General features: G+C 42.2%; 1 protein-coding gene across 1 annotated transcript in view; it reads left to right on the top strand.

Moving 5' to 3' along the window:
- Positions 1 to 25,968, top strand: part of NOL4L (nucleolar protein 4 like) — a 198,729-nt gene that overhangs the window by 71,779 nt on the left and 100,982 nt on the right. Inside the window, exon 4 of the mRNA XM_069073941.1 lies at positions 10,201 to 10,310. Coding sequence (XP_068930042.1) covers positions 10,201 to 10,310 — 110 coding nt within the window. The remainder of the gene's footprint in view (positions 1 to 10,200; positions 10,311 to 25,968) is intronic.

Raw genomic sequence — 25,968 nt, 5'->3', positions numbered from 1 at the left:
TTGGCACAATGCTATGTGAGTCACCTTCTGCCTGACATCCCCTCTGAAATTTGTCTGAACTAAAGCAGGGCTTTGTACACACATGTTGGTTGGTTGTGTGATGCATTTCCTTGGTAGTTGGGTCACAGAGGCATAGAATATTGACTCTGGAATATGAGACCTTAGAATATCAAAAGGAAGTTTAGAACATAGAATGTCAGAGTGAGAAGACAGACCTTAGAATATGTGTGATAATAATAATAGTAACAGTAATAATAATAAATAATGATATTCCTATAACGCTTTAAGATTTTCAAAGTCCTTTCCTCACAGCAGCCACTGGAGGCAGAGTTCATGTCCAGTTATACCCATCTGACAGATGGAGGGACTGAGACTAACAAGAGGCTAAGTGAGTGACTTGCTCATTGTCGCATACTGAGTAACTCAAAGCCAGGTCAGCTAAGTTAAAGACCAGTGCTCTTTCTACTACACTGTGAGGCTTGCAAAAAATGGAGCTCAGATTGTCATGACTGGAAGGGACCTTAGAGACCCTCTCCATTGCTTTTACTAGCTATGGTTTTGGACAAAACAACCTCTCCCAGCTTGAGTTTCTTCATCTGTAACATGTAGGACAATAATAGCTCCTACCTCACAGAGTTGTTAGGATCAAATGAGTTAAGGTATGTAAAGCACTTTGAAAACCTTAAAATGCTATATACAGGTGTGCTAGTCTTGTTATTGGTACTATTATTATTATTAATTATTATATAACCCAACCCTTCACTTGGCAGATGGAGTAACAGAGACCCAGAAAAGGGAAGTGACTTGCCCAAGGTCACATAGCTAGTGAGTGAGTTGAATGTGTGTGTGTGTGTGTGTGTGTGTGTGTTTGGGGGTGGTGATAATCAGTAGAATTGGGACCCATATTGGTCCAGTGCTCTTTTGACCACACCCCACTTATCTTCCTTCCCTTAGAAACTTCTAGCCCAGGTACTTTTTTATTCCTCCAGATCATCTTTTCAAAAACAGGGCCTTAGTCCCAAGGGTATCTTCTCCCCCTGCTTAATTCCTGCCTGGAGTCGTTACCCTCGGTTTCACATCCTAATAATTTCCACAGCAACTGGCTGTGTCAGACACAGAGCCTGTTCTGGGGGAGGAAAGGGGCTACAAGAGGTTGGCGTCCTCTAGGGAGGAGGCTTTGCTCCGATAGCGATTCTAAGGGGAAACTACTCTCTGTCTCCCTCCCACTTCAACAGCAGGGATCCTTGAGGCAGGGTCTGTGCAGCTACTCTTTCCTGCCCTTTGCCAGCTTCATTCCATTTCCATTTCTCCTCTGGCAGCCAGGCTTCCTAGCAGGCGGTGGCATGGGGAGGATGCTTCTGCTCCTCTCCCCCCATTCTCCCTCCCAGGATGCTCCTGCTCCCCTCTCCCCATTCTCCCCCCCCCAGGATGCTCCTGCTCCCCACCCTCCCCCCTGTCTCTCCAGGGCTCTGGAGATCGTCAGCGTGATGATGTCCTGATCCTCCCACTCCCCAATTAAGGCTCCAGAGGTCTCCTGGGGCTGCTGACTCCCTCTCCAAATGATCTTTATGGAGAGGAGGGAGGGGGTAGCATGCAGTGAGTGGCTCATTTCCCCCACCTTCTGCAAGGAGGGAGGGAGAGAAGGAAGCTGGAGCTGAGAAATCCCTGGAATATAAATAAACCTTGTGGGTTCAGCAGAGAAACCTCAGTCCAGTGTGCTCCTGTCAGGAGAAAGGGTGGATTAATTCCCCATTGTGCCCATCAGGTCCTCACCCTTTGAATAAACTTCATTTCTTTATCTCAGGTAACAGAGCTTTCCCTGTCAAAACCAACACCCTAATAAATGAGGGAGAACCAAAGAATGGAACCCAACTCTAAGGTTTCTTATACCAGGAAGGGTTTTTTGCCTGCATATTCTCCCTTTGTAGCTGTGATAGGTGAGGTGGAGAGTTCTGAGCAGACAACATTGTAAACCCTTGCAGTCGTGCTAATGCAGGCTATAGAATCTTTCCTTACCTCTGCCCTCTGAGGTGATAGGAAGTATTATTATTCCTGTTAATCAAATGAGTAGACTTAGGCCCAGGTGAGCAAAGCATATTACCTAAGATCACATACCTAGCATGTAGAAATGCCACCACCTGAACCCTGGTTCCCTGGCTCCAGGTCTAATGTTTGTTTGTTTATTTATTTATTTATTTATTTTTGCTTTTTGGAGGGCAATTGGGGTTAAGTGACTTGCCCAAGGTCACACAGTTAGTTTTGTGTGTGTGTGTGTGTGTGTGTGTGTGTGTGTGTGTGTGTGTGTGTGTGTGAAGTGGCTGAGGCTGGATTTGAACTCAGGTCCTCCTGACTCCAGGGCCAGTGCTCTATTCAATGCGCCACCTAGCCTCCCCCAGGTCTAATGTTTTATGAAGAGGGACTGTATGTTGTACTTTTGGGGTACCCCATAGTGGCATGTTGTAGTAGATATCACCCTGGCTCCGGAGTCAGTGAGACCTGGGCTCAAGTCCCATCTGACACATTTTGTCTTTATGACCCTGAAGTCACGTAACCTCTGAGTACCCCAAGCAACTTCTAAGACTCAGTTGCAGAACAGATTCTGATTTGCATTGGTTGAAAGGATTGCTTCATTCAAAGTTCCCTATGACAATGAAATAACAGGTCCGGTTAAAAAAAAAAAAATCAGTTCAGACAGCACTAGGCCCAAAGTAAGGCTTAAGGCATAATGAGTTAGAAATACTTGCAGTACAATTGCTAATGACCAAATCCTTCCCATACCACAAAACACATTTTAAGAAGGACATTGACAAGTGAAGGTTCAACTTGAATAGATTCAGAGGGACCACATTGGTGAAGAGAATGGAGACAATGCTATAGGAAGACTGGTTTGAAAGAGCTAGGGGTATTTATCCTAGAGGGAAGATAAGATCTCTGTCTTCAAATGCGTTAGTGTCTGACTATCCTGTAGAAGAGGGATGGGATTCAGGCTCATAAGATTCAGAACTGGAAGGGACTGTGGCCCACTTGTTCTTCTTGGCCCCAGAAGGCAGAGCAAGGGGTGGAAGTTGCAGAGGCAGGTTTCCACTTAATGTAAGGAAAATCTTTCTAATCATGAGCGCTGTCCCAAAATGAAATGAGATGGCTCTGAATTCAAGTCTTCTGACACCAAGGCAAATGTTCTTTCTCCTTTATCACACTGCTTCCCACTCTCTTCTCCACTTATTGTTACTTGGAGACCCCAAAAAAAGGATTTGAGGAAATTGTCAGGACAGAAAATGTTAACATGTGCCCTTTGTGGCCCTGTCTTGTTTGGGGAGGACAACAAAATTAAATTATTTCCCTTCCCTCCTCTCTCTCTCTCTCTCTCTCTCTCTCTCTCTCTCTCTCTCTCTCTCTCTCTCTCACTCACTCTCCCTCCCTCCCCTCCCCTCTCTCCTGCTGACAGGAGAATTGTCTCTAAATATAACATCCCCTCAAAATGCCTAGGAGGCATCAGGCAGCTCTGGATGCCTGGAAGTACACAGGTGGGGCAGGAGGAGAAGAGGGGACTCTTGTGCAGGCCCTGGATACCCTGACCAAACAGCAACACCCTAACCTTTGCCCTTTTCATGGTTCCTCTGGACATTAGAGACTGGTGCTCTCTCTCATTGCTGCTTCCCTGCCGGTGTTCTCTTCCTCGACCTTCATCCACTGTCCTAGGGGAGGCAAGGGATGCTTCCCACCTGGGTTAGACTGGGCTTGTTTGGCTTTTTGAGTTGATCAAGCACTGGGCAAGAAAGGTGAAAGGTCAGTTGGAAAGTGAGGGCCTGAGGCAGGGGGGTATCAGCGAAGGGGAGCTTCCCCTGGGCTGTTTCTAATTCAGACTAGGACAGGGACATTGCTCACTCTTACCTCACAAGAAGCCCCTGAATCCTGCTTTCCTAGGTTTGTGAACAGTATCCTTTCCTTGTCTGTTTCTAACCATGGGCAGTCCAGGCCCCTGAATCCTGGTTCTCCATTCTCTTTGAGCAGCACAAAGAAGGGCTTCGAGGAAATAGGAAGTCAGGGTGAGAAATGCCAGGGCTGTCAGACTCCAGAATCATTGCTCCTGTGAGATACCTGAGGACCACTGGGGCGTTTAGGTCAATGGAAGAACACAGACTTAGAGCTCGCTGATGTAATGACTAGCTGTGTGCCATTGGGCAAGTCACTGAATCTGTGCCTCAGTTTCCTTATCTGAAAGAGTGAGAATAATAATATCTGCACTATCCACCTAACAGAGTCATTGTGAGAAGCCAATGAGATAGCGTAGGTATTTGTAAAACTTAAAGTACTATATGAATGCCATGTAATGAATAAGTTTCCATACCAGACCTGTGATGTCACTTGGAGGGAGGAAGTAAGCATTTATATAGCACCTACTATATGCTAAGTGCTTTAAATATATTATAGCCTTTGATCTTCACAATAACCCTGGGAGATATAGGTGCTATTTTTATCATTATTTGAGGCAGCCAGAGGTTAAGTGATTTGCCCAAGGTCACACAGCTAGTGAGTACCTGAGGCTGGATTTGAACTCAAGTCTTCTTGACTCTAGGCCCAGTGCTCTATCCACTGCTTTACTTAGCTCCCTCATTAGTATAGGAAAGTATCCATGAGGAAATGCTCTCTACCTCTGTGAAGCCTGCTCTGCAGCTCATAGCATTGTCCAGGGCAGTGGCAGGTTAGGTGACTTAAAAGGGAATCAGAGCCATAACGTGCTGGAGGCTAAATTTGAACTCAGATCTTCCTGGCACTGAAACTGGTTCTCTCTCTTTCTCTCTCCACACCCTTGTGCTCTCTCTCTCAGAGACTGCACAGTATTATCCTGTTTTTCTTATATTTTCAATGGAATTTAGATAAAAATGGTCCTGGGACAAGTCAATATACTGCTATTATTCTTTTATTTATAATAATATTATAAAAATAATATATTTATAATATATAAATAATATAATTTACAATTTATAATTGTGAACTATTGTATAGGTGGATGAAATGACTGCTTTTTGTCCGTTGTTGGGGCAGCCAGCTGCTACAGTAGATAAGGAACTGGGCCTGGAGTCAGGAAGAACTGAGTTCAAATCCAGCATGAGGTCACTGTGTGATCCCGGGCAAGTCACTTAACCTCTGTTTGCCTCAGTTTCCTTATCTGTAAAGTGGAAATAACAATAGCACCTATCTCTCAGGATTGTTGTAAGGATCAAATGAGATAATAATTGCAACGTGCTTAGCATAGTATCTGGTACAGAGTAAGTTCTATATAGCTACTGTCATTATTGATGATGATAAGGATGATATTACATAGTTGTCACCAGAAGGTTGGCCACCAGGTCATGAACTTTTTGGCCCTAGCAATTCATGAAATTATCTACAAATCCTTGGAAGAAGTTGTTCTCTTTATCAGTGAAAGAAGGTCTCCCCATAGATGAAATCACAGCTCTTTAAAGCCTCAAAATAAATATAAAACCTTAGGCTATCAGAGCTGGAAGGGACTCTTAGAGGGCACCTCTAAGCTTCCCCCCCCCCATAAAACTGCCTCAGAAGTTGCCAGTTGTGACTGGCCCTGGGAACATGCAGGAAGCACTATAGTCAGAGTTTGCATTGATTCATTAATACTTTCTGATTTCAGGTGATGGACTAGGTTTAGCTTGGCTTGATTTGAGGGAAGCTTCTGCACCATTGTCTAAGTTCTATAAACACATCCAGCCCTTGAGTTGATTTCCATCTCTTTTGGCAAAGAGATATTGAAATATGTTTCCAGAAGCTCTCTTCTTTCTCACTAAGGATTTGTTGGATCACTCAGGATCACACTCCTTAGTATTTGATAAGGCAACTTTTTCCACTAGGTAATAAATCTAAAAGTACAGTCATCTTTTTCTTGTGAATGACACCCTTGGTGAGAACATTTCAGGTTTTGGTACAATATACCTATTTTGGTCCTTAGGACATTTCTCTCTAATTCTTTAGCTTCTGGAGTGAATTCTAGACTATTTACTTAGCTTGGGCTTAATAAGACCCTTGTTCTTTCTGAAACAGTGGTATCAAACTCAAAAATGGGGACCACTAAACCATTAAAAAAATCCCTATAGACTTAGAAAACCACATATTAATATTTTCTATATTCTATTCTATTTTTATTTATTTTATTAAATATTTCCCAATTACATTTTTATCTGGTTCTGCACTCTTTGTGTTTGACACCTCTTTTCTGGAAGATCCTTAGAAAGGGAGCAGGCACCCTTCTGTATCGACTGTAGATGTTGTGTAATCAGGGATGCAGCAGCTGCTGCCAGTAGCCCTAAGGAGGGAACCCTCCACTCTTCCATTCTTTATTCTCTCTTTGGGCAGGAGAGATAGAAGCAATAAGACTCACTACCTCTGAGCTAAATTGGCCCTCTTTTGGTAGCTGCAGAACCAAGTGTACTGATACAAGGGAGAATGAGTCATGTGGGATGTCTGCATGTCTGAACTGACAGCTCTGGGGAGCCTTGTGTTTCCTTGGTGGTTTCCTTGTGTGTCTGTGTTTTTGTTCCTGTGAGTTTGGTTTGACCCTGGGGAAGTAAATCTCACACACCAGGCTAGAGTTTGAGCTGCCTCTAGTCTTAAGCATAGAAAATACTGACAACTTGGGCAGTGATGACTGTCAGCAAGATCTGGATCCTCAGATAATAACTTCTGAACCTGAACCCAGCTGTCCCTGTTCTGCTCCGACTGCCCATATCAGAGACTGCCAGGATGTTCGGAGACCGTGACCCTAGAGATGGAAGAACGGAATGTGGAATATGGAAGAATGTATTGTGTAGGTGATCAATGTCAGAAGCCAGGATCCTAACCAACTCTGTCTCTTAACTTACCTTACCTTAAAAGGCATTCACCGTTGTGCAGATAAGTGAGTGACCTGGTAGTATAATTACAAGAATTTGGGGAAGTATTCAAGACTTAAATCTATAATGACATCTAGTTGCACAGGAGACTTCCAGTAAAGTCTTTCTGTACACCACTGATGTATATAGCCTTCCAGAGCTCCAGGCTACATCAGTTGAGTACTAACTCTATCATACCTTTAAAAATGGGAAAGGCTTTTTTGCCTGAATCTAGTGATAGACTGTGTATCTATTGTTTGAAGACCACCATAGCCAAGTGTGGAGAGGCCAATGAGATGATTCAGTTTGGGTGTTTTTTTCACCATAGCAACTCACAGCTTGTCTATTTAGTTGCAAGGAGGCTGTGATATACGTCTGTGGAGGGTGTGTCCACACTGGAAAAATAATCAGATCCTTGAAGTGTTGAAGCTATTAGATTCAGGAGGGAGCTCTGGATTACTTAGTTCAGGCTTTAAAAAGGTCCTTCTTCTTCTAGAAAGCCCTTGGCTTGATGGGAGCAATCAATCTTTTGTATTGAAACTAGAAATTAGAATGAGGGAGGCAGCATCTGTTGCTAATAGTCCTAATGAGGGCACCAGTCTCTCTTCCACTCTTGAATATGTCTGGACAGCAATATAGAAGAGGTGAGATCCAGGAACTGGTTGGTAGAAGGGGGAGGAGTCAAGAAATGTTTAATCTCACTGAGGGGGAGGATAATGAATTAAGAAAAGCCCAGAGGATACATGGTTTTGATGTTGTTATGGTGGTTTTTTAGGGAGAAGGGGAATATCATACTTGCTTTTAGACATTCCTTGCACCTAATAATGAGAAATTACATATACAACTTGGTTTATAATTTATAAATAGATTTCAAAGATACTCTCATTTGATCATCACAACTGTTAAGATATAGGTAGTTAAGAAGAGAAAAATGATATTGTCCTTATTTTGCAGGTAGGGAAACTGAGGCTCAGATTGGTCACAGGATTGTAGATTTAGAGCTGGAAGAGCACTCAGGTGCCCTCTAGTCTACCTCCCTCACTTTGAAGGTGAGGAAGCTAAGGTCTGAGTCTCAGTAACTTGCCCAAAGACATACAAGCATGGAATTCAAACTCATGTCTTCTGGCTCCAGACCGAGAGCTCTTTTCATTGGACTCAGCTGAATGGGCTTGTTCAGCCAGATCACTAATACAGTAATAGCTGACGTTTAAATAGCACTTTAAAGTTTGCAAAGTTTTTTACACACATCTCACTTGAGTCAACAGCCCTGTAGGACCTGAAGTAGGTGCTACAGGTATAATCATCCTAATTTTACAAATGGGGATACTGAGGCTGAGAAGTTGTGATCTACTCAAGGTTACCCAGCTAGTAAAATTTCAGAAGTAGAATTTGAACAGAGGTCTTCCTGAGTTCAGTGCCAGTATTCTATCCACTATACCATTCTCTTTTAATAAACAGCAAAACCAGGGCTTTTGCCCTCATCTCCTTGACTCCAGGTCCAGGAGTCTTTCTACTAGAGTCTGATCTTTTCATTGGTCTCTCAGCCTAGGCTTGGGAGGTGGAAGGGAAACTGGAATGTGAATGGTATTTCTTTCCTACCACCTGTTGTTTTGCCTGAGAGAGAAGAGGGGTAGGAGCTGATAATGGGTCAGTCCCCCAACCCTATGGAAGTGGGAGGATGGAGCTAAAATCCAAAGGACAACCCAGTGCTCCCCCTCCTCTCTCTGTCTCTGTCTCTCTGTCTCTGTCTCTGTCTCTCTCTCTGTCTCTGTCTATCTCTCTCTCTCTCTCTCTGTCTGTCTGTCTGTCTGTCTGTCTCTCTGTCTCTCTCTCTGTCTCTCTCTCTGTCTCCCACTAAGCACCTGGGATGTGTTTCATTATGTTTAGTAACTCAGTTCTAATCGATACATGGTCAGCTAACCTTGGAGTTGTCCTTGACTCATAACTTTTCCTCTGCAACCTTACCTGACCAAGACAGAGACTACAATAATAGCTCCAGGGCCATCCAAAGCTCTTCAGTGGCTTCTTACCACCTATTGAAAAGCACCTCAAGTCCCAAAGCTGACATTTAAGGTTTCTTGCCAGTTTCCCACCTTGCCAGCCTTATAATAACAGCAATTCACTATTTTGCAGCATTTTAAGGTTTATGAGTCATTTTCTTCCCAAGATCCCCATTTTACATAAATAAAATTGAGGCTCAGTCAGGTGCCTATGGACCCTATTCTCCAGAATCTAGTGTTCTTCCTACCATCTGTTTCCTGTGTGGTGCTACACCCCTTCATGTACCCTGTGCACCAGCCAAACTAGACCCTCCATTCCCCTCTGCCCACATGCCTCTTGTTTTCCCACCTCTATACCTTTGCTTGTGCTGTTGCCCCATCCTTAGATTGACTTCTCTCCCAATTACCACCCCTTGAAATCGTCTCCATTCATTCAAGTACTGCCTAAATGTTACTTCTTCCAGGAAGCCTAATGCTGTTATAACCATTCTACTCTATACTTATTTTATGGTTATTGCAGGTTTGTGTATAAATCATGACCTCTCTGCAAGACCTTGAGGTCAGGGGACTCATTATTTCCCCAGTGATTAGCACAGTGTCTGGCACATAGTAGCTCTTCGTATGTGTTTGTTAAATTGAATTGAAAAAGGTTGAGTGCTGTTTCTACAAAAGACAGCTGGACTTGAGGTTAGGAGATCTGGATTCAAATTCTGATTCTATCACTTAATAGCTGTGTGCCTTTGAGGGAGTCATTTCACTTCTCTGAATTTCAGTCTCTTTATCTATAAAAATGGGGTTAATAATACTTTCATTCAAGAGCTGTTGTGAGGGAAGTGTTTTTAAAATATTAATTCGCCACAGAAATGTGACTTATCATTTGTCTTTGTGTCTTTCCCCAAAGCATAGGGTTCTCCATAGAACAAACAATTAATGTTTTTTGAATGAATAACTTAAGTTTAAAATGGTCACTTCAGTTTTGACCAAGGTAAAAACCAAATTTCTCTTTTAACGCTTCAGCACTAGCCATGTTATCATGAGCAAGCCACTTCCTTCTGTAAGCCTCAGTTTCCTCTTTTGTAAAATGGGGATGATACCACAGTACTAAGCCCAATGATGGTTAAGAAGTAAGTATACTGCCCACATTAAAGAATTATAGAAACGAGAGTTGTGTGAATAGCATGAGTTTTCTCTCAGTGCACTGAGAGGGAAGATGAAGCATTCTTAGGTGTCAGTAGCCCTGTCCCTCCTTTGAGGGGGAGGCTCCTGGAGCCCTTAGTACAGGCTATAAATGGCTTCTGGTTTGTTCTTTCCTTCAGAAAATGAACCTCCCTCCCCTTTGGTTTCTGGGATCATCGACTACAACATGCCCCTCACCTCGACATACCTGAAGCAGATGAAGCTACGGGTAATGAATTCCCAGGAGCAGGTGAGTTGCCATCTTCAGGGAGGGTTGGTTAGAGAACATTAGGCAGGAATGTCTCCCTTCCCTGGACCTGCCAGGTACATTGTATCACCCTATCAGAGACAAAAGACCAAGGCCTGTGAAAACTGACTGAAAATCGAAGAGGTTTCTAGTCTGTTATCTTAGAACGGCAGTCAAAGCTGAAAGATGGAAGAAGGCAAGGGACTAATGTATTTCTAGTTAACTGGTCTGCTGGGCAGAACTCCTTGATGATCAGGAGAATGACTTCAGTGAAATCCATGGAGCTCATATTCCCACCCACCTCCACACACCTTCTCAGACAATTACTAATAAGAAGGGATCGGGAAGCTAGAATTTGAGTATCCAGTTTGCCTTTTAAAAAGTGTCAGAGTTGAGGGGGACCTTAGAACATAGAATGTGAAACCTGGAAGGAACATTAGAATGTAGAACATTAGAGCTAGTAGGAACCTTAGAAATCATAGGATTATAGCTGCAAAGGACCCCAGAAGCCTTCTTATTGCACCCTCCCATTTTATAGAGGAGGAAATTTGCTCAAGGCCACACAGCTAGCAAGTGGAAAACTGCCCAGTGCACAAAAAAGTGCACAAACATGCCCAGGCACCTGGTGTTTTTTTCCACTAAACAGTAGGTAGAGCACAGGACCTGGAGTGAAGAAGACCTGAGTTCAAATCCAGCCTCAGACACTTACTAGCTGGGTGACCCTGGACAAGCCACTTAACTGCTTTCTGCCTCAGTTTCCTCATCTGTAAAATAGGGAAAACAATAGCAATTAGCTCAGGGGATTGTTGTAAGGATCAAAAGAGATGATATTTGTAAAGTACTTTGCAAATCTTAAAATGCTATATAAATGCTAGCTATTATTAAATCATAATTCTGTTTTATAACAGTAATAATAAAAACTCACATTGCTATAATGCTTTACACCTTAAAAGCACTGTTCCCACAGCCAACCGGTGAGGTTGTAAATGTATTATTATACCCATTTTATAGATAAGGAAACTATAACTTTGAAGAGTGAAGTGAATTTCCCACTGATTAAACAATTCATAAATGTTAGAGGCAGGATTCAAACCTTGGTCTTCTGACTCCAGGCACAGTATTCTTTCCATTACCTGTCACTGTCTTATTGATCTGAGACAGAAGGAAAGATAGAGTAGAATCAGGGAGTCAGGAGAAGTATGTTCTACTCTAGAGGTTTACGTCTGGGAGAGTGAACATCAGACGATGGCTTGATAATATTCTAGGGACCCCAAGCTGTCCAAGCCTCCCCAGCTGTGGTTTATTCAGGGCTTTTCAGGGCACCCTGGAAACAGGCTATAAAAAGAAAAAAAAAGAAAAAGCACACACACTTTACTATGTATTCACAAAGCCAACCCTGACGGCTTGGTTCTCCTGTTCAGCAGGGTGCAAGGGGGACGGGGTGCATCTTGTTCTTAGGTTTTTTTCACTATGCCCAGGCCCATCATAGGAAAATAACCATGTCTTGCATTTTAAAGTATGCTTACATCCATTTTCTCAGTTGCTTCTCAACAGCTCTATGACAGACCAAGGAGACAGAGATTACTATCACTGCCACTTTATAGATGGGGAAACTGAGGCTCCATGGTGGTCATGTGATTTGTTTGTGGTCACAAAGCTAAGAAGTATAGCTAGTGTCAGAACAAGGACTTGAACCCAGGGCTCCTGATCCCAAGTTCAGCATTCTTTCTACCTATTTCATTCACAGCTGGGAAGAATCTTAGAATATGGAACATAAAAGGTCAAGGCTCAAAGGAGCTTTAGAACATAGAATGTAAGAGGGAGAAGGAACCCTAGAGGTTATTGAGTCTAACGTTTTTTAGTTGACAAAGGAGAAGACTGATTCCCAGAAAAGGAAAGGGACTTGGAAATTCAGTTTTAGGTTTGGTACTAGCAATAAGGTCTTTTGACTCTGAATCTCAGTGTTTCTCTTTTCTTTTAAAACACACACAACACATGTGCGCACACACATGCACACACAGATTTTATTGACATCTTTTGACTTTATTTCACATAATATACAAGTTGCCCATCACTCCTCACACACACACACACACACACACACATTCCAGGTTGAACAATCGCTTGTGACAAAGATCCAGGATTCTTTCCAAACTCTTTGCTGCCTCCTAGAATGATGTCTTGATCCATATTTGGTCCAGGTTGTACTCAGATGCCTTTTGAGACCCTTTCCAGCTTTGAGATTCCATGATTCTGTAATCTCAGTGTTCATTATTCCCTATGCATGTGCAGGGGACAGACTATAACATTTTCAATACAGAAAATACAAGATTGGCTCCCAGTCCCAAACCCATAGATAGTAACTAATCGTTTCAGGTTTGGGAGGGACCTAAAGTCCAGTCCATACTTGAAGAAGAAGAAGGATTCTCATTCCAACATCCCTGATGAATGGTCATCTAGCTTTTGTCTGAAGTCTTTCAATGAGGGGGAACCCACTCCTCCCTGAAGTGGCCCAGACCACTAATAGCCCCCTCTGACCATTAGGAAGCTCTTTTTTGAGAGTCTAAATTTGCTTTTTGGCAGCTTCTACCCATTACTTCTAGTGCTGTTCTTTGGGGCCAAACAGAATGAGTCTGTTACATCACTTAACAGTCCATCAGATATTTGAACAGAGCTGTTGTGTCTTCCCCCTACTCCAGTCTTCTCTTCTCCCAGTTAAATATCACCAATTCCTTCATCTGATCCTCATTCAGCACGGACTCAGGACCATTGCACCACATTTTTCTTCTACCCTACCCACTGAAAAGTGAGGAAGTGGAATCAGAACCCCTAGAAGACAGGGCACTCCTTCCCCTTACTCTCTTCTTGCCTCCCTCAAGTGTCCTACCTACATGTAAGCCAAGGTCACCTTGTAAAAGCCCAGCTTAGATAGAATAAGCGATTCCTTTGGGAAATTAAATCCAAGATGTAAATGGAGAAGGATCACTACTATTTTTATTGTTATTATGACTCAGATTTATGTAATGCTTTGTAGTTTCCCCTTTCCTCACTGCCAGTCCTAAAGGACTGTACCTAAAAATCTATGGTACAGTGGAAAGAAAATTGGACTGGAGATGGGAATGTTTGGCCTGATTAGTCTACTCTGCCATTGAGTCCAAGGACAAGTCACTTCCCTTTTATGAGTTATGATTTTCACCTCTGGAAAAGAAAGCACTTATTTTATAATGAGGAGAAATGGTTTAAATCTCAACACTGATCTTTACTAGATTTATGATTTACTTGTAGATCCTTTCTTGAGGCTGAGGTCTCAAGTTTCCTCATCTGTAAAATGGGGTTGATAATAATACTTACCAGTACCCACCTCAGTTTCACTAGGGGTACCTGAGGGAAGTACTTTATAAACCTTAAAGTGCTATAGAAATGTGAGGTGTGAAATTAATTCCAACTCTGAATTTCTGTGATTCTGGAGGCAAGGAGCTCTTCTCCACTGGGGCTATCTTCACAAGGTCTGGAAAGCTTGGTTAGCTAAAATGAGGAAGAGACATTTGATTTCATGATCATCACACGTGCAGCATGGAATTCCATCCCTGCCTCCCCACAGCTCAAATACATGCAAACACCTCACAATATGAGCTATTCAGGCTTCCCAATCAGCGTTGCAGGAGAGACAGGCCGTACTTCAGTACACTTCCTTGGTCTCATTAAAGTGAGTGCTCCTTCCAGCAGGGCAGCTCCTGTTTTATCCTGTAGCTTTCTTGATTATTTTTCTAGAAATCCTCCATACTGAATCCACCTAATTAGGGGCCCCTTGCCTTGATTCTTTGATTCATAGTTAGCAGTACAACACTGGGGTCACCCATCATTATACAGATAATAAGCCTTATTTATAAATCACTTTCAAGTTTGCAAAGTTATCTTCTACTTGTCTTCCATTCTTCCTCAATCTATTTTGTTAGGTCAGTTTCCTTCCGACCACTAAATATGGACATCCCCTAAGGGCCTTTGCTTTGAGTCCTCTTCACTTCCTATCCTTTTTCTCAGTGATCTCATCAGTTCTCTTGGGGTCAAAAATCAGCATTATGCAAACGCAACTCAAATCTATATGTCCAGCCCTAATTTTCTCTCATGAATGCCAGTCCTGCTTGCTAAATATCTCCATTTGAATGTTAAGTATGTCAAACTCAACATGGCAAAAACAGAACTCATTCAATTTCCTAAACCTATTTCTCCTTCAAACTTGACAGTTCCTGTGAATGGCATTATCATCCTTCCACTCACCCAAGCTCACACACAGACTTGGCACTATCCTTGACTCCTCCTTATCTTTCAACCCCCATACTTAATCAGTTGCCAAGTCTTATTCCTGTCTGTATTGACATCCCTCACTCTTGTTCCTTTCTTTTCACTCACATAACCTGTATGGTAGTTTAGACCTTTATTACCCCTTGCCCAGACTACTGCAACAGCTTCCTATTTGATTGACCTACCCCTAGTCTTCCCCCTCTACAATTTATTCTCCCCACAACTGCCAGATCAGTATTCCTAGAACTTAGGACTGACCATGTCATCACCCTATTCAAAACTCTTTGTTCCTCTGACATCACTAGGACAAAGTACAAAATCCTCAGCCTGGCATTTAAATTTGTCCACAATGTGACACTTGCCTACATTTACAATTCTATTTCATATGACTAAGCTTCATATACCTTCTTCCAGTCAAACTGGACTGTTATCTATTCTCAAAATGAAACATTAGATTCAGGGGCGGCCAGGTAGCACAGCAAGTAAGAGCACCGGCTCCAGTGTTGAGAAGACCTGGAGATCGAATCCCGGGCTCAGACACTTAGCACCCACCCAGAAACACCTGGCCGTGTAACCTTGAGCAAGTTACTTAACCCCGATTGCTTAGGGGCGGCCAGGTGGCTCAGCGAGTAAGAGCACTGGCTCCAGTGTCAGGATGACCTGGATCAAATCCGGGCTCAGATACTCAGCACCACACCCAGAAATAATAACTGGCCGTGTAACCTTGAGCAAGTTACTTAACCCCAATTGCTTTAAAAAAAAAAAAAAAAGAAGAAACATTAGATTCCCTGCCTCAATGCAGGAAAGTGACACATGACCACCCTTGTCTGGAATGTGCCTTCTTTTCACCTCAGTCTCTTGAATATCTAACTTTCACCAAATTACAACTCAACTTCATTGTTCAGCTGTTTTTCAGTTGTGTCCAACTCTTCATGACCCCATGTAGGGTTTTCTTCAAAAAGATACTACAGTGATTTGCCATTTCCTTCTCCAGTTCATTTTTACAAATGAGAAACTGAGGCAAACAGGGTTAAGTGACTGACTCAGGGTCACACAACTTGTAAGTGTCTGAAGTCAGATTTGAATCCAGGTCTTCCTGATTCCAAACCTGGCACTCTAACCACATAGCTGCCTGTAATTCAAGAGCTACCTCCCAAATGATCCCTTTCCTAATTTCTCCCCCTCCCCCCACCAGTTGTGAGTATTCTGTTCCTCTTAGAATTCTTGCATTATTTTGCTTATACTTTATATCTGCTTTCTTGTCCATATAGTCTTATCTCCCAGTGGAATGGAAGCTCCCTGAGAGCAGAGAGAGTTTCATCTTGTTTTTGTCCCTCTGGTACTTAGCAGGGGTACTGCCTTGTACAACTAGACACTTAGTAGATGTCTTATTGGCTTGAATCCTCAAAATAATCCTGTGAGATAGGTGCTATGAGTATTATTATTCCTGTGTAACAGATGAGGAAACTAAGGCTCAGAGAGGTTAAATCACCTATCCAGGTTCACATAATGTCAGAGACAGGATCTTAACCCTGGACTTCTGGAATTCCAGTCTGGTTCCCTATTCACCACACTGCACTACCTTTCCACTATCTTTCACTTTCTCTGCATGACCCACTCACTTCATTTTCCTGCCATAAATGTCCTTCACACAAATAGGTTATCATTGGTAATATGCTACATCCTGCTTGTGCCAGCCATGTGTCTTTCCATTAATTTTTGGATCACCTGCCATTATGATTCTCCTGAGTTCTTGGATTTATAGCCATAGTGCATCCCTAGGACAAAAATATACAATATAAAACACTTGGTAGCCCATGTACTAGAATTGTGACCACTGAGAAGTAGTGTTAGGGCATTCCCAAGAAATCCCTCTGTATCTGGGGGCAAAGGAAGGAGCCAACACCAGGGAAACTTGGAATGCACCCATTCCTTTCAAAGCAGCTATTGAAATCTGGTTGGATGGTTCATTCATTCAACATTAAAGTACCGTTTCCTGCCAAGTACTGTGCTAGACCCTGATTGGTCAGCCTGTTCAGTGACAAGGGATTTATGGATAATTTGATCTAGTCACCTTCTTTTACACATAAGAAGACTGGGGACCAAGAAGAGATTTGCCTCACTCACACACAGAGTGGTAGCATTGGACTTTAACCCAGGTCCTCTAGCTATCAGGAGATAGGGTTCTCAATATGTTTCTTTAAGTCTTTTAGAATCTCTTATAATATTAGGTAGAACTAGAAAGGAGAGATGATCTAGTATGGGGAAGGGGAAGGGGAAAAGAGACAAGCATTTATTAAGCACCTACTATGTGTTAGGCTGTGCTAATAAGCACTTTACAAATATCTCATTTGATCTTTATAACAACCCTGAGAGGTAGGTGCTGTTATTATCCTCATTTTACAGTTGGGGAAACTGAGGCAGATCGTGTCTTAAGTGACTTGCCCAGGGTTCACAGAGCTAATAAGTATCTGAGTTAAGATTTAAATTCATGTCTTCCTAACTAGGATAGAGCCCAGAGTTCTATCCATTGCACCACATAGATGCCTCCTAATTTTAAAAGTAGGGAAACAAACCAAGGAAGAAGCTTGTCCAAAGGCATCTAGTATAGTTAGTGACATAGTCAGCACTGAGTGTAAAGTTGTTCCTACTGTGTCCTGCTGCATAGGAGGTCACTTGCACCCACAGGCCAGGCATTTGAGAAACCATTCAGTGCAGTAGATAATGTGGTGGGTCTGGAGTCAGAGGCCATCGCTTCAAACCCTAAATCTGCTAGCTACTCACTGGATGACCTTGGGCAAATGCCTTCTCTACTCTGAGCCTTGGTTTCCTCATATATAAAAAGAGGAGGTTAGAAGTAGAGATGTCTCTAAGATCAGATCCAATTCTAGATTTGAACTCAAGAAGATGAGTCTTCCTGACTCCAGGTCACCTAGTTGCTCCTAAAGTTTGTATGTTATACTTACTTATGATATTTGTAGATATGAGAGAGGATATGGAACACCTGGAAAGTGAAACGGATCTGACAGCTGCCAGAATCAAATGTGAAACTAAGCAGTGTTTATTTTTTTGAAGTCTCACAATTAAACCAACCACCTACAAATTGAAAAAAAATCCACTCAAATGTACATGTACATATACATTTTTTCATTTACACATCTGAGAGCTCTATATTAAGACTAGAAAAGAAACTTTAAAAAAACTTTTGGTTTGATCAAACAATGTATGAACTGTGGAGGCTCATCCTAGGATAAAACAAGTCTAAAGTTACTTTCAATCCAGTTGTGTCTTGTGAATTGTTGTTGTTGTTAAGTTGTTTCAGTTGTATCTGACTCTCTGTGACTCCATTTTGGGGTTTTCTTGGCAAAGAGACAGGAGCAGTTTGCCATTTCCTTCTCCAGCTCATTTTATAGAAGAGAAAACTGAGGCAAACAGGGTTAAGTGACTTGCCCAGGGTCACACAGCTAGTTGTGTCTGAGGAAGGATTTGAACTCAGGTCTTCCTGATTCTGTCCAAGCTCTATCTACTGTACCACCCCGGGATATTTGTATTTTTCTATTAAAATGTTACAGGATGTCTCAGAGAAAGAAGTTGGATCTATGATTTCATTGGTATAGAGGATTCCCTCTGCCATTTCGGAATGGCACCTTCTCTGCAATTTATAGTCTTCGTTGCCTGGAGCACTGAGAAATTAAGTGAGGATTGCCCAGGGTCATACAACTTGGATGAGCTTAGTCTTGAACCCAGACTGGCTCCAAGGCCAGCTCCTTTATCCACTATGCCATGCCACCCATTAGGGTGTTCCAATACAATAAAATTTTTTAGGCTAAGAAAATGCCGGCTGTTCTGGTGCAGCCAGAAGGTACTGTTTCTCCACAGCTAGCTTTTCTTATTTACCAGTGAATTCTTTGTAATTGAAGCCTCACAAGGTTTTGAATCTGTTCTTGGCTCTGCCACTGATTCCAGCCACACAATCTTGAACAAGTCACTTTACTTCCTTGCCTTGATTATTTCATATAGAAAATGAGTTGGAAGTTTATCTCTAGCTTTATAAAACACCAGAACTGAAAATTAGCTTAGAACATTGACACAAGGGCTGAAGGAATGTTAGATCATAGAATATACAGTGTTAGAGCTGTCCAGCACTTTAAGCAACCCATCAAGTCCCTCGTTTTTACATATGGGGAAACTGAGGTAAGAAAGACAAAAATGACTTGCCTGTCTGGAATCTGAAAGAAAAATTTGAGCAGGACTTCAAAACCTTAAGGTAAGAAGCACATATCAACATAAGATGCTGCTGTTTTTATTTTTTTTTTAAAGTTTTTAAGAGATGCTAGATTTGGAAAATAGCTATTAGTTGCCAAAGGGAGAAATTTAAAAGCAGTGTTACATGTGAGTTGGGTATTTGGAAACTTCTAAATCGTCAAGGGCAGTTTTCCAACACTGGCAAAATAAATATCTTGTTGCAACTAATTTTAAAAATGCACCAGGATCAGAAGAAAAAAATTGGGAGGGGGGAGCTATGATCAGACCATTAAATTCCAAATTAGATAATGTTTACATTTTAGTTATTTCTGTGTGTCTTTCCCTCCCTTCCCCCATCTTTCTAATCCCACCCAAGATTATGAGTTTCTTGAAGTAACCATTGCTCCTCCATTCCTGATCACATCTTTTTGTACTAAAAAAATCAAGTTATTTCATTGATACTGGTCTTCCTACTGACATCAAGCATAGAACACAAGAATGTCAGAATTGGAAGAACCTTGGAAATCAGGTAGTTCTATCTCCTCATGTAACACATGGGGAACTTGAGGTCCAGAGGAGGCAAATGACCTTCTCAGAATCACACAGCTCATTAGTGGCAAAAGCTCAGCCAAGACCCAGGTCCCTTGACTCCACATCTATGGGTTTTCCAGGACTGTCTCTCCTTTATGGCCAAACCAGATTTATAGCAATAGTACCACCTAACAAAGAGTTCTCATATCCACTATCTCACTTGTTTTCCCAGAAACAACCCTGAGAGGAAGGTTGTATAAATACTATTTTGTAAAAGGGGAAACTGAGGCCCAGTGTCTGGGAAGTGACTTGCTCAAGGTCCCATAGTGAGTTAATATCAGAGTTAGGGTTTGAAGCCAGGACTCCTGGCTCTTGGCCATTGCATCATTCTCTTTCCTCAGTTTTTACTTGGTTTCCTTTACTTATAATTGACTTAATTCTATAAATATATGCAGTCATCAATTTGGAATGGGATGGGATAGAACCTTAGAATTCAACTAATCCTATCCTTTTATAGATGAGAGAACTGAGGCCCAGAGAAGGTAAGGGCCTACTAATTAGCAGAGCTGAGATTTGAACCCAAGCCCTCTGTCTCCAAATCCTCTGCACCTCTTGGGCTATTTCTTACAAGCTAGAGCTTACCCCAGCTGCCTCCTATCCATCTGGTTCCCATCATTGGGATCTTTTACTTTTTACAGCATGGTGGATCAGTGGGTAGAGCACCAAAGCTGGAGTCAGGAAGACTTATCTCCCTGAGTTAAAATCCAGCCTCATACACTCACTTGTGTGACCCTGGGCAAGTCACCTAACCCTATTTGCCTCAGTATCTCACCTGTAAAATGAGCTGAAGAAGGAAATGGCAAACCACTATAGTATTTCTGCCGAGAAAACCCCAAAACGGGCAAAGAGTCTGACATGACTGAAACGACTGAACAACAGTCTTTCCAGCACTTAGCTTCATCTAAGGAAAGCCATCCAAACAATTCAATCTTCTTCCATTAGGAGCTCCGTGGTTCGTCTGGGTCTTAATTCCTGTGTGTTAATGTCCTGTTAATGGTCTTAATTTTCCCTTAACAAAGTGTGAAAGCAGGCGGGACTCATTGTTTAAATATGTGGGATGGAGGCTATCTCTTTAACCCACTGACCTTTAGCTCTTGGGTTTTTCTTTGGGATCTGAGTTTTCTTGAGTCCCACTTTTGGAGAGGAGAGAGGCAGGAGTGGGGTGAGGCTATACACAGAAGAAAGGGAATCTGAGCCCTTTCCCGCATCCTGTTCTCTCTCCCTCCCTTCTCTTTCAGTCTTTTGTCAGGGGGCCACCTTGGCTTGTTCGGCTTCTAACCTTAGTCCCCTCTGATGCCTCCTCCTCCCACCTCCCCCACATCCATTCTCTCTCAGATAATCCTGTTGATTCTGTCTCTTCACTACCACTCCCATCTGTCCCCTGGTAACACCATAGAATCCTAAAATGTCATGAGTTGGAAGGGACCTTAGACATAACCTAGTTTAACTCCCTCTCTTTTTCCAGAAAAGGAAACTGAGGCACTATGAGGGGGAACGTAAGGGGTAGGAGATTTTCTTAACATCCAACAGAGCCAATACTGAAACTGTTGGCTGCAAGACTCTTTCCGCGAAACCATCTCTCCTTTGCATCCTTGTTGTCATCATCCTATTTTAAGTCCTAGAGAAGCATAGCCTCCCCTAATCTTTCTTTCAACCTCTCCTGTCTATGATGCCAGATTAAGGAACAACTCTAATCGTATCATTCTTCTATTCAGAAACTTACAGCAGCTCCCAACTATCTACAAGACAAACTCTTCGCCCAGAGTACAAAGTCTTTCCTGTAGCTTTCCAGCCTTATTTCCATTTGAGAAGTATCATCCTATAGTGGAGAGAGTACTGGGGTCAGGAAGACTTCAAGTTCTACTTCAGAAACTTACATATTTCCTAACTCTGGACAAGTCACTTAAATCTCATCCTCAGTTTCCTCATCTGTAAAATGAAGGGGTTGGACTAGTTATCCAATTCCACCTGTTCAAAATAGACCAGTCATGTTCCTGAGTCAGTCTATGTTCTCCCTCCCCTAATGCTTTTGTTCCCTATGCTCTTGATCTTTCCCCACCCTTGCTACCAGTGGCTACATGGTGAGGTCCTACTCATCATTTGAGGCCCAATGTCAAAGACTATCTGCTCCAGGAAACCTTTTTTATCACCTCCAGAAGGAAAGGATCTCCCCCTTGCACGCTTATTCACCTTACACACTTGTCTTATTCTATTTTGTGTATTCTTCTGTGTTTGTATAGCCTGTAAGCAAGCTCCTTAAGAGCTTTCCCAGCACAAAAATAGCACTTTCACACAGTAGGTGCATAATCAATGTTTTAATTTACTTGACGTGGCCTTGATCTGGTATGGATCTGAAGTTAATTTTTCTGGTGGAGAAGTGGGATAAACTGGTTTGGAGAGACAGTGAAGTACACTGGACTGCCATAGCAGCTGCATGGCCTCAGGCAAAGCACTTGATTTTTCCTGAGCCTCAGTCTTCCCATCTGTAAAATGTATGTGATAATACTTATACTTCCTACCTCAGGAGTTTTTGTGAGGAAAGTTTTTTACAAACTTTGAAGGACCAGAGAAATGTGTTAGTGAAAACAGAGCTGTTTTCCCCAGTTCTGTAATCAGATACAAGTGGATTTGGAGGTTCATTTTTATCTATGGTGAATGTACCTCTTTCTCTCTTTTGCTTTTGCGGGCTATGTGTGCACGCCACTCTGCTAAGTGCTAGACCATAGAAGAACACAGGGAAGAAGAGCTGTTATGCTTGGCATTGGTCCAGAAATCCTCTGGCCTAAGCCCCACACTCTTGCCTGCCTACCAGCTGCAGCTGCAGTCCTCAAGAGTCCAGGAAAGTGGTTGAGAGCACTCAAGGCCAGCAGTACTAGGCCTAACCCTGCCCAAAGTCACCCTCCCAGACTTACAGCCATACACTGTTAGTGCTGTAGGAGACTTTAGACAACATAGTGAATGTCTTCAGTTGACAGTTAAGGAAACTGAGGATCAGAGTGGAGAAATCATTTCCCCAAGGCCATATAACTCATAAGAAGTAGAATTGGGATTTCACTCAGGTTTTTCTGATTTCCCTCCTGGTGTTCTTTTCATTACATTAAGTTGCTTGTAGATTTTTGTAGGGTAAAAGAATTGGACCATTTCTGATGCTTTAAACCAGTTGTTTCAAACTCAGATACAGACAGATCCCTGAGGGCCAAATATTGACTTAGAAAACATAAAATTAAAATTATCTGTGTTGTATTGTACTTTTATTTATTCTGTTAAATATTTCCCAATTACATTTTAATCTGGATGTGGAGGGGGATTGGGCTGGGACTCGAATTTGAGGTCTCTGCTTTAAACTATCACTTTCCCTTACCTGCTGCAGCCAAGAACTTTCTCTGTCTAGTTCCCTCCTTCTAGCCTTAACTGTTCAATGAAATCAGATGGAAAAAAGATAATAAAAACAAAGAAACCACAATTGATATTCTCTTTCTTGTGATCTGTTCTAATGAGTTATAGAGCTGAGAAGGGTCTGTCTTGCAGCAGAATCAGACTCTCAGAGCTGAGTGGGAAATGAGAGACATTTCGCTTAACCCTTACCTTGAACAAGTTTTCAAATATAGCTTCCTCTCAGGAGACTTCTATTGATGGGGAACTCACTACATCTTAAGCAAATTTTATTTTATTTTATTTTTTGGTCTGCATTCTCTCCCTCCTACCTCCCTTCTCGCCTCTCCCACCCCACTCCCTCCAAATTGTGGAACAAGAAAAATAAAAATCTTTGCTACAAACATGTCTTGTCAAGCAAAACAAATTCCTGCTTTGGCCATGTCCAAAATATATGTCTCAATCTGCATGCTGAGTCCAACACCTTTCTGCTGTGAAAAACATAGCATATTGTATCATCAGTCCTCTCTAGAATTGTAATTAGTCGTTGTGTTAATCAGAGGAACTTGTCCATTTCAAGGTAGCTTATTTCTATTTACAAATAATTTTATATGGAGACTAAAGGAAATAGTTTCTTCCCCATGCTCTAGGCCTCAGATCCTTTTCCTTTGTGGGTTTTTGCTGTTTCAGCTTATTTCTTTTACTTCAATCTCAGCCCTACACATCTTTTTGTTTGTTTGTTTTTTGCTTTTTGGAGGGCAATTAGGGTTAAGTGACTTGCCCAAGGTCACACGGCTAGTATTTGTGTTAAGTGTCTGAGGCCACATTTGAACTCAGGTCCTCCTGACTCCAAGGCCGGTGCTCTATTCACTCCGCCACCTAGCTGCCCCAGAGCCCTACGCATCTTCAAAGGGAGTGCCCAAAAAAACCTATTGACCAAAAAGGAAAACAAGAAAATAACTGAAGGATTAGAGTGGTAGCTCAATGTAATACAAAAGGCATTAGCTTTGGAATCAGGTCTGAGTTCAAGATCTAGTTCTACTACATAATAGCTAACTAACTTCAGGCAAGTCACAGGGTGTTATGGGCCTCAGTTTCCTCATCTATAAAATAGGGTTAATAATAATCACCCTACAACTTAAAAAGTAGGCCTGAGGAAAATACTTTTGAAACTGCAAAACATTTTAGAAATATAACAGTGTAATAATGACAATAGTCATTATTATTGATGCTGATACTTTAATGAATTTGTGATTTCATTGATGTGTGACCTTCTACCACCCATACAGATCAAAGCCTTTCTGTGCCTTCCCATATGTCCTTTGCTATTCTTGCCTCTCTGTCTTTCTATAAATCCTTCAGAAAGGATCTGTCCAATGCCCGGGAGGCCTTACTCTGGGCTTTAATTATTTAACTTTTTAAGATAATGATATGTCTCATTGAAATTCTACATAAACACTATCTTGAGCTATGCATTACCCCATTTTGATTTTATAATTTTGTAAAAAAAAAAAAAAAGTGTATCAGCTGCTATTCAGTGACTAAAAGGATTGCATTTTGTAATCCTAGAAGTAAAATCATCCAAAGAGATTCTCTCTCTCTCCCCCTCTCACAGACACACACACACACACACACACACACACACACACACACACACACACAGCAATTTTGACATGACCCTCTCTGCCAGAAATCTAATGGAGATAGCCTGAGGAGACCATGCCAGAGACTTCCTGCATTTATCCATTGGTCTGAAAAGGTGACCAGAAACTATTGCATACAAAGTGCATATGGAATGGGTTCTCTGTATTTTTTTTCTTTTTGGAAGGGGGAGGGCAGGGCAATTGGGACTAAGTGACTTGCCCAAGGTCACACAGCTAGTACATATTAAGTGTCTGAGGCCACATTTGAACTCAGGTCCTTTGACTCCAGGGCCACTGCTCTATTCACTGTGCCACCTAGCCTCCCCAGAATTATTGTCTAGAAGGGGAGATCATGGGGAAGGGCATGAGAATAAGCATTTACATAGCACCTACTGGGCAGCACACAGTGGATAGAGTGCTGGGCCTGGAGTCAGGAACATCTGAGTTCAAAGGTGGCCTCAGACATTTGCTAGCTGTGTGACCCTGGGCAAGTCACTTACACCTGTTTACCTCAGTTTCCTTATCTGTAAAAGAAGCTGGAAAAGGAAAGAGCAAACCACTCTAGTATCTTTGTCGAGAAAACCCTAGATGGGGTCACAAAGAGTTAGACATGACTGAAACAACTGAACAACAACAAGAAATAGAATCTATTATGTATCAGGTACCATGTTAATTACTTTTTTAAAAATATAGCATTTAATTCTTTATTTAATTTAATTCAACAGCCCTTCAAGGTGGGTGCTTTTATTATCACCATTTTACAGTTGAGGAAACTGAGGCAACCAGGGGTTAAGTGATTTGCCCACAGTCACACAGCTAGTAAATATTTGAGTCCAGATTTCAGTGTTCTTCCTGACCCAGGCCCAGTGCTTAGTCCACTACGCCACCTAGCTGCTACATACACAGATAATTTTAATGCAAAATAGATGGTCAAAAAGAGCCATTTGAGGTGAGGTGGGGGAGGGGGGTGTATCAGGAAGGCTTTCTAAGGAAGGAAAACTCGGGAAGCTTACTGAGAATAGTTTCATTTGATATGAGTGTAGAGGAGAGGAGGGTGACAGGTTGGAGAAATCATAGATGACCAAGAAGGCCAAGCTGAGGAACCAGTAAGGGTTTATGAGCAGGGAATTGATGTGATCAGATCTATGCATTAGGAAAATTCATTCAGGATCTATGGAGGGTGATTTAGTTGGAAGAAAACTGGAGGCAGTCAAGAGAACCTGAGTTCAAATTCAGCTGCAGACACTTGACACACTTATTAGCCTGTGACCTTGGGCAAGTGATTTAACCCCAATTGCCCTGCCTTCCCCCCTCCATAAAGTGAAAAAAGAAAACGAAAACTGGAGGCAGGGGAATCTGGAGGATATGAGGCTTTTGCATTAGTCCAGGCAATGATGGTCTGTATGCTGAAACTGATGATCAGGTTTAGTAGTTTTGATTATTCTGCTAATTTGCCATCTCTCCCCGTCCCCAGCAACAGTCCCCTCCCTGAGCTCTGGCTGTTCTCC

Source organism: Petaurus breviceps, unplaced genomic scaffold (assembly GCF_028583685.1).
Source record: "Petaurus breviceps papuanus isolate PSGF00001 unplaced genomic scaffold, PetGlider_PUasm1.0 90879, whole genome shotgun sequence".
Lineage (NCBI taxonomy): Eukaryota > Metazoa > Chordata > Mammalia > Diprotodontia > Petauridae > Petaurus > Petaurus breviceps.
This window is presented reverse-complemented; position numbering and strand designations above follow the sequence as displayed.